Source organism: Quercus suber, unplaced genomic scaffold, assembly GCF_002906115.3.
Source record: "Quercus suber isolate HL8 unplaced genomic scaffold, Cork oak 2.0 scaffold_454, whole genome shotgun sequence".
Classification (NCBI taxonomy): Eukaryota; Viridiplantae; Streptophyta; class Magnoliopsida; order Fagales; family Fagaceae; genus Quercus; species Quercus suber.
The window spans coordinates 428,467-438,620 of record NW_027069905.1 but is presented as its reverse complement, the minus strand read 5'-3'; the positions used below and the strand labels follow the sequence as shown (position 1 = coordinate 438,620).

Below are 10,154 nucleotides of genomic sequence, written 5' to 3'. Positions count from 1 at the left end.
AAAAAAAAAAAAAAAAAAAAGAGAGAAGATCTACAGTGAAGTCCAAAACACCAAACCAACAGCGAACGAACTGCAAACCCCATTTTGAAAACTAAACAGAACCACCTCCCTCAAACTAATAAATCACACCAAGAAAGGGGTGCATACAAACTCTCTAGCAAATATATTACACTCCACCTAGAGGATTAGTTAAATAACCTACTAGCAGCAAACAACATCTAGCTAGCACAGAAGCTGCAACAATTTGAAAGTAGCAAGTAGGGGATACGTGATTCACTAGCCCCACTTTCTATTTGCAAATCATTCTTGTTTTTTTTAGCACAAGCACATGACAAATAGCTCAACCATTACCAAACCAGTTTGGGTATTATCTGTATTGTGTATTCTCATACATGGATCATATGTTTAAAAGCCCATATGATGGTTTTATAAAATATTCCCTTTCGTTTCTACTCATCTTGTAAATTAAATTGAAATGAAAAAAAAAGTCTTTGCTAATTTGTTTCTATTGGAGAGAGCAACTACCATTTATTTGCTGATTTGATACACCAACTCAACTGCACATTAGGAGAAACGGATAGTACTCTTTCTCCGATTATATGAAATGATTTGTACTTAATGAATATATAATACATTCTATATTCTTCTCTCAAAACCCAATTTCTGCATATATAATACATTCTATATTCTTCTCTCAAAACCCAATTTCAAACCCCTAGGTTTCAAAAATTAAAAACTAAAAAGGATTTTGATCTACCTGCAACAGCTGAACAGAGGAGCATGCACAATCAAAACCAAGGTTCAATACCCACAATCAAAACCTAGGAGCATGCACAATCAAAACCCACGATCAAAACTCAGGAGCAACTGTGTCTTTCTTCCTCGGCTCGGATTTGCCACAGTTGTCTCAAGCGAGTGGGAGTGAGTAAGTTTGGTGAGCAAGCCGAGTGGGAGTGAGTGAGTTTTGGGAGTGAGAGCAAGTTTTGATCCATTTTGGGATGTGTTTTTTACTTAATGGGTGTTAGAGTAACAGAAAACATTGAGGTGGATTACAGAGCACTCACGGTCAGAATCACAAGTGGGCAAAGTGTCAAAATTTAAACAACGAGTGGGCACATAGAATTAGAGGCAAACCACAAGTGAGCAAAGTGTAATTATCCCTTTTTTAAATCTACAATGAGATGTTCAATTTCTACTTTGTGGTGGGTTGTTGAATTGATGCAAGCGGGTGGATCGCATAGTGTTATAAGGTGGTTTACATATTCATATGGGAGTGTTGAGTGTGTACTTTGTATACTTGAATGATTATTGTTCATGATGTTGTCAATTTCATTTTCTCTTGGGGACTTCTATTATGTGATTCATGAGAATTTTAAATTGACATATTTTAGTGTTTTCAAAAATTATTAAAGGTTTTATTTTATTTTTTAAATTTTTTTATATATATTTAAAATTTTGAGTCTATATGTGAGATGATCACTCATACATAGGTGTGACTTGCAAGTCATAGGAATATGTTGATGATGTAACTCTTAGTATATGCATTAATGGAAGATGTTGTAGGTGATCATCAATTTACATTTTCTACTCAATAATATTCTTACAAGACTTTTTAAAGAATTAAAAAAATATATAAGAATTACTATCAATAATATTTAAATTATATATGTAAGAATTATACTATGCATCTTAATGTATATCTTTTAAGTATATTCATAAATATGCATGGGGTTACAAGCTAGTTATGTAATAACTAGAGCATCCACAATATATTTATTGTACTGTGTGAAATTTGACACTCACAAAAGCAAGAAATGGCCAAATTCAATTGCCTAACCAAGCATCTCACAATCTCATAAAAGCACATGTATAAAGCCCAAGTTTAAATGGCCATCCTTTGCTTCTGAACCTCTGTTGGTACCTTCACATCAGTTGCCAATCCAATAGCTTGTAGAAATTTTACTACATACCAAGTCAAGTCGAGCTCCCACCATTCTAAGCCATGTCTAGCTGAATACTTAAAAGCATGGTGGTTATTATGCCACCCCTCTCCAAATGTAAGTAATGCCAACCACCTAAATAATCACAAATTCCAAAACCATAAATAAGTTGCCAAATTTTAATTTGTTTGAAGTATTATATACTGTATATCTTAGACTTCAAAAAGTTGTGATACCAATTGTTCCTAGACAAATCACCAGTTTTCCATGGTTGCTTTCCCCAGATATGGCATGCTGAATTTACCAGCCAAGTGATGTGGTAAGCCCATACAACCCTCACACCCTACAATGGCAAAGTGGCAACAATTAAGCTTTTATTAAAAATTGGAAAGACTTCTGGTCAATGCATTGAACAGAATTAAATGCGACAAAAGACTAACACATGGTCATTTTTAGACACGTATCTTGTCTGTGTCATTCTAGTGCTCAAGAGTAGTGGACAAATTACAAGGTTAAACCCTTATTTAACTTTCGTAAAGGTAATTTCCCCTTCCTCTTCAAAAAAGGCAAAAAAGAGAAAAAAATAATAATAAAGAAGTACTAAGTCACCACCATAACAAGTAGTCATGACTCATGAGTCATCTTTAGATTACATCCTAGTGGCATAGGATTGTGCTACACGTGTGAGTGTGACACCTGATTTATAAGACAATCTTGGTAAAGACCCTATGAACATTATGGTTAGAGATTTTAAACATCCATCTAGTCCCAAAGAACTCAATAGAATATAATTTTAAGAAGAGAATATAAGGCAATCTTGCTTACCATTCCCCACACTAGGAAGGGGAATCCTCCCAAATCATATAGAAGAGCACCAAGTGCAATTGGATGAATATAGTAAGTCTTTTCAAGAAACCTGTAGAATGGCTGCTTCCGCAAATCTCCAACATTTTTTGGTCCTCCACACTGCATAACATACCAGAAACAATATTAATCTACAACACCCAAAATACACTATCATTAGTCCATGTTTGAGTTTGAGTAAGAATATATTATTGATTTATACCCTTTCATTAATAGAAGTGGTGTCAAAGATCCAACTCATGTGACTAAACCAAAATCCAGCAGTGGGACTATGTGGGTCTCTCTCAGAATCAACAAACTGGTGGTGGTACCTATGTGTGCTCACCCAGTCAATTGGGCTGCCCTGCAACCCCAAAGAAAAACAACAAAAGTTAAGTGTTAAAACATGAACATTTTATAAAACTATCAATTAGACAGTAACCAAAACAATGAAATTCTACTAACCTGAAAGGCCTGAACACCACAATAGGCAAAGAAATACTCAAGCCATTTAGGAACCTTGAAACTCCTGTGTGAGAGATTCCTGTGAAATGATAAAGTAATACCAAAAAGACCTGTTACAACGTTCAGTGCCACAGCCACCAAAAGTGCACTCCAATTGAATTGAAATGGTGCGAAAAGACAAAGGGAATGCATTGCCAAAACAACGGAAGCTCTGGCCAAGTCATCAGCATTCCATTTCCTCCCAAAAAAGACTCTCCTTGGATGATTCACAACCACGTCCGATAACAAAATTCTCCTAAACTTTGCTGCCTCTGGCTCTGGTTTTGGTTCTGCTGCTTCTACTAATGCTGCACTAGTTATATGCGGGACTGTTCTATTGGCATTTTTACGTAGATGGGTGGAGAATTTTGTGTTTAGTAAAAGCTTGTTAGACATTGAAATATAGTGACCAGAATTTAGGACCATAGAAGTGTTGGACATGGCACGGGAAAGGACTAATTCGGCTTGTCCTGGTAGCCGGGTTGCACGGTGGAGAGGAGAAAATTGGTGGGGTTTGGGATTGGATGGTGGAGATGCGATCAAAGCCATGAATTAGGCCTGTATCTCTATATTGGTGTGTTTGTGAGAGAGAGTTAAGGACTTTTTGGAGTGTTTTGATGGAATCTGGGTCTTTGGTGCTGCAGAAAAATGTTGGGTTTTTGAACCCTTTTTGTTGAGACTTTGTGTGTAGTGGTATTTATCAAAACAGTTGATGATAGAGAGTAATAACTAACAAGGAAAGGGACGAGAGATGTGGCAGTGGGGTTTGAGTAGTGTGTTGAAAAATTGCCTCAAATTCCAATTGTGAGTTGAAAAGTTAATTAGGTTTCCTAATTGAAAAATGAAAAATTAATTTGAGTTTCCGTGTTGTAAAATGAAAAACTATTCCTTGGTATGAAAGAAGTCTATTCCTAGTTAAAAAGGTAATATATTCCTAATCCAAGAAGGAATAGATTCCTTATTAAATATGTAATGCATTCCTAGTCCAAGAGAGAATAGTAAAAAAGTCTTATAAATAGACAATGCTACAAAAAATTTAATAGCTTTGGCCCAATGGTCCTCCCTATAAGGAGAGAGAAAATAGAGCATGAAACCAAAAGAGAGAAAAGGGATTTTTGCTTGGGAGCATGGTTTTTAGACTAGGACCGTTCAAATAACCGTTAAAAAGAGAGATTCAAGGTTTTAAAAGTTCAACTGAGGTTCAACCAAGGTCAAAACGTGATGACGTCATAATTAATTTAATAATTAAATAAAATAAATATAAAGATATTAAATTTGTAAATATTAGCAAATTTGACTAAAATATTTTTAAAAATTGAAACAAACTTTCAAATAAAAAATTATTACTTATTCTTATTATACCTAAATGATATAAATTAATGAATTACCTATAATGTTTAAAAAAAAATCCAAACTTTCAAGAAGTTTCAACAATTCATTCCCGGATGGTAGTATTATATATCTACGATAATATAGTCTTTTTCTTTTTTCTTTTTTTTTTTACGCCATTAGATTGAATGTAAGTGCATCTCTCTCTCCCATGGAAGCTAAGAAAGGCACTCAAAGTGTGATTCATCACCTACAAATGTGTCAATCTTTGCGTCTTTGACGAAAAACCTTTTTAGGCCACCTGTTTCACAAAGGACTTGTTGTGAGGCTCGTTTTTTCATTTATCTTCCATTGCACATTTGGCACTCAAGATTTTAGTATAAAAAAAAGAATCATTGTAAACTTTCTCAAAGATCATTGTAGCTAGAATAATTAGGCCACAAAACACTTAGCAAGCAGAGGAAATAGAGTGCAAGTAAAGACTACCCTGCGGACTTGAATGTTTACATGTCTAAATATGCTGATGTGGTTGCTTATGTGGCATCGATTCTGACATCACATGTTGATGCGGCTGCAGCTAAAGTGACGCAAACTGGAATTCACACGTGACCCAGGTCACCCAGCAAGGATAGTCAATGCGTGATGGTATCATATTACATTTTATTAAGAAGTTAGTGTGATCGCCTTTGAGAAAAATATGATATAGCTGATTTCGAGGAGATCAATTTGACTGTGATGCCATTGAGCTAGCAGTAACGTGCAAGGTTGCATAGTGATTAAATTTGAGAAAAATATGATATAGCTGATTTCGAGGAGATCAATTTGACTGTGATGCCATTGAGCTAGCAGTAACGTGCAAGGTTGCATAGTGATTATATTGGTTATGAAAGGCTACAAGGATGTGGCTTTAATATCATGTTTAACGAGAGAAAAAATCAATATAATAGACTAATGTGCATAATATATATAATCTAATTTTTTTTCCTTATATTGTAAGATACTAGGATACATGCCGGGGACTCAATTTGTAAGTCATGTAGTTGACCACTTGATCGACCTATTTTTTAATTTCCATAGATCAGGTGACAAACTATTTAATCACCAATTTCAGCTTATAGTCAGATATCCAATTTTATTTTTTTATTAATATTCTTTACATTTACTTGTCATTACATTAACCTTCATTTAAAACCAAATCCATTAAAAAAAATAAAAAATAAAAATAAATTCATTCATTTCTAACCAAATCCATAAAATAAATAAATAAAACATCCATACAATCTAAAAAAGCAATAAAGAAGTTCACAAAGTAATTACAACCATTTATATACAAATAATATCTTAGCTTCCAAACTTTTCAGAAAATTATTTGAGTTCAAGTAGTCCCATAAAAGCTATCTTTTTGCCACCAATCCCATATCTGCACAAGTATAAAGGAAAATACATCAATAACAAACTAGCCTGCAAACCTATATCCCTAATAAGATGTACTACAACAAAAAAAGATTATTATTAGTAGTAAGGCAATGCAGAAAATGTGCACAGAATACCCAATAACAAACTAGACAAAATAATCATAATGCAACATCATGTGAAGCCAAACTATCAAAGAAAGAAGACCCACAACATTCTCATCAAATAAAAACCAAACCCACATTACAAACCATGGAGAAATCATAAAGAATGCAAAAAAATCCCAATTTAAAACAAAACAAATAAAGTGAAATCCAAAACAAAAACTCAGCTACCATCATAAACACAAACCCAACCACCACCACAAATAAAAAACCAGCCAACACTACTAAAAAAAAATAAAAATAAAAATAAAAAACTAGCCACCACCATAAACAAAAACCCACCACCACCATTAAACAAAAACCATAGGCACCACCATAAACAAAAAACCCATCAACACCATTAAAACAAAAAATACAGCCACCTCCATTAACACAAAAACCTAGCCACTATCATAAACAAAAAACTCAACCACCACCATTAAACAAAAAGCACAGCCACCACCGTTAACACAAAAACCCAGCTACTACCATAAACAAAAAACCAAACCACCACCATTAACACAAAAACCCAGCCACTACCATAAACAAAAAACTCAACCACCACCATTAAAACAAAAAGCACAGCCACCACTATTAACACAAAAACCCAACTACTACCATAAACAAAAAACCCAACCATCACCATTAAACAAAAAGCACAGCCACCACCATTAACACAAAAACCCAGCCACTACCATAAACAAAAAACCCAACCACCACCATTAAACAAAAAGCACAACCACCACCATTAGCACAAAATCCCAGCCCCTACCATAAACAAAAAACCCACCACCACCATTAAATAAAAAACACAGCTACCACTATTAACACAAAAACTCAACCACTGCCATAAACAAAAAACCCAACTATCACAATAAACAAAAAAACCCACCACCAACATTAAACAAAAAACTCAGCCACCACCATAAACAAAAAACTCACCACCACCATTTAAACAAAGAACACAGTCACCACCATTAACACAAAGACACAGCAACTGCCATAAACAAAAAACCCAGCCATCACAATAAACAAATAACCCAGCCATCACAATAAATAAATAACACACCACCAACATTAAACAAAAAACCCAACCACCACCATAAACACAAAAACCCAACCACACAATAAACAAAAAATCCAGCCACCATCATTAACACAAAACCCACCACCACCATTAAACAAAAAATCCAACCACCACCACAAACAAAAAACCCACCACCACCATTAAACAAAAAACACAATTGTGCTACGGTACCCTCATACGTATAAGAAGTTACTATAGCACAATGTAAAAAATTTTACAATTGAGAGACCGGTTAATGCTTGTTTTTGTGTTTTTATGCTAAAATATAGCAACATATACCATATACAAACCTCAATGCTAATGCTCTTAAGCAAGAAAATAAAACACTAACCAAGGTTTGTTTTTGTTAGTAGATGAGCTCCCCCCACTGCCACAAATGTCACTGTCACCCTTGCTCCTCAAATATTATATGATGCAATCCATCTTCTCCTCCAGCCTAAAGTTTGCATCCTAGAGCTCTTCTACTCGACCCTCGAGTTGTTGAATATACTGAGTTGAGAAAGATAAGGCAAGAGTCCTAAGAGATGAAGGCCCCATGCCAAGTCCCTTTACATAGCCAGATCTCAGCTTAAGAACCATCATAGATATCTCCTCTTCGGTCAAAAGCTGTGCTTATGGAGAGCTACAATACTCATTTTGTACTCTCAACATCTCTTGCTGTCATTTCAAATAATAGAAACCATCAGAAATACATATGTTCTAGTTTTGCAAACATATAAAGAATAAAAATACATATATTCTAATTTTGCAAACTCAAGGCATGTATTGATATACATACATATGTATGTTCGCAATTAGGGTGTACCCACTATTTTGTCTTTGAATTGAAGTGGGTATCATAGTAGAGTTGTGCCAACTTAGGAATATGACCTCCATTTTTCCGTCTCTGATTGGTTTGCTTTCCAATGTCAGCTATCCCAAATTGTTTAGAGTTGGCCGAGACAAGGAAGTTAGTGTGGCTGAGCTTGTGAAGCTTGATAATGGAGTCCATTTTTGGGATGTAAGTTTCTTTAGGGGTGTGCATGCTCGGGAATTAGAGGCACTGGCTGGTTTCATGGATACCATTTATGGTGCTTCAGTGAAAGAGTTTGGTGAGGATAAGATGTGTTGGAAACTTGATAGAGAGAACGGCTTCCTAGTTAAAGACTATTATAGTCTCTTAGTGGGCTCTAATGACTATTACTTTCCTTAGCAAGATGGCATTGAGTAAATAGATGTAGTGAGGATTTTATCTGAAATTTGCAAAGAGAGCAACTTGAATTTGAGTTGAGTTGAGAGCATACCTGTTTATATATATAAACAGGTATGCTCTCAACTCAACTCAAATTCAAGTTGCTCTCTAAACTAGACAAAATAATCATAATGCAACATCATATGAAGCCAAACTATCAAAGAAAGAAGACCCACAACATTCTCATCAAATAAAAACCAAACCCACATTACAAACCATGGAGAAATCATAAAGAATGCAGAAAAATCTCAATTTAAAACAAAACAAATAAAGTGAAATCCAAAACAAAAACTCAGCTACCATCATAAACACAAACCCAACCACCACAACGAATAAAAAAACCAGCCAACACTATTAAAAAAAAATAAAAATAAAAAACTAGCCACCATCATAAACAAAAACCCACCACACCATTAAACAAAAACCACAGGCACCACCATAAACAAAAAACCCATCAACACTATTAAAACAAAAAGTACAGCCACCACCATTAACACAAAAACCTAGCCACTATCATAAACAAAAAACTCAACCACCACCATTAACACAAAAAGCACAACCACCACCATTAACACAAAAACTCAACCACTACCATTAACAAAAAACCAAACCACCACCATTAACACAAAAACCCAGCCACTACCATAAACAAAAAACCCAACCATCACCATTAAAACAAAAAGCACAGCCACCACCATTAACACAAAAACCCAACCACTACCATAAACAAAAAACCCAGCCATCATAATAAACAAAAAACTCAGCCACCACCATTAACACAAAACCCAGCCACTACCATAAACAAAAAACCCAACCACCACCATTAAACAAAAAGCACAACCACCACCATTAACACAAAATCCCAGCTACTACCATAAACAAAAAACCCACCACCACCATTAAATAAAAAACACAGCTACCACTATTAACACAAAAACTCAACCACTGCCATAAAAATAAATAAAAAATAAAAAATAAAAAAAACCTAACCATCACAATAAACAAAAAAACCCACCACCAACATTAAACAAAAAACTCAGCCACCACCATAAACAAAAACCCACCACCACCATTTAAACAAAGAACACAGTCACCACCATTAACACAAAAACACAGCAACTGACATAAACAAAAAACCCAGCCATCACAATAAACAAATAACCCAGCCATCACAACAAATAAATAACACACCACCAACATTAAACAAAAAACCCAACCACCACCATAAACACAAAAACCCAACCACACAAAAACCCAACCAAACAATAAACAAAAAATCCAGCCACATCATTAACACAAAACCCACCACCACCATTAAACAAAAAATCCAACCACCACCACCACAAACAAAAAAACCCACCACCACCACTAAACATAAAACACAATTGTGCTACAGTACCCTCATACGTATAAGAAGTTACTATAGCACAATGTAAAAAATTTTACAATTGAGAGATCGGGTAATGCTTGTTTTTGTGTTTTTATGCTAAAATATAACAACATATACCATATACAAACCTCAATACTAATGCTCTTAAGCAAGAAAATAAAACACTAACCAAGGTGTGTTTTTGTTAGTAGATGAGCTCCCCCCACTGCCACAAATGTCTCTGTCACCCTTGCTCCTCAAATATTATATGATGCAATCCATCTTCTCCTCCAGC

The 10,154-nt window shown here is 35.0% G+C and overlaps 1 protein-coding gene and 1 long non-coding RNA gene across 2 annotated transcripts; both read right to left on the bottom strand.

Annotated features, from left to right (window-relative positions):
* Positions 1-1,683: 1,683 nt before the first annotated feature.
* Positions 1,684-4,043, bottom strand: LOC112028518 (palmitoyl-monogalactosyldiacylglycerol delta-7 desaturase, chloroplastic). The gene is made up of 5 exons (XM_024061218.2): positions 3,249-4,043; positions 3,007-3,147; positions 2,766-2,906; positions 2,177-2,283; positions 1,684-2,075 (listed from the first exon to the last, which is right to left on the bottom strand). Exons 1-5 carry the CDS (start codon positions 3,834-3,836, stop codon positions 1,883-1,885), a joined length of 1,170 nt encoding a protein of 389 aa, XP_023916986.2. The 5' UTR covers positions 3,837-4,043; the 3' UTR covers positions 1,684-1,882.
* Positions 4,044-5,816: 1,773 nt separating this feature from the next.
* LOC112028519 (uncharacterized) lies at positions 5,817-8,482 on the bottom strand. The gene is made up of 3 exons (XR_010624507.1): positions 8,038-8,482; positions 7,591-7,916; positions 5,817-6,036 (listed from the first exon to the last, which is right to left on the bottom strand). It is a non-coding gene; the product is annotated as an uncharacterized LOC112028519 (long non-coding RNA).
* Positions 8,483-10,154: the final 1,672 nt, after the last annotated feature.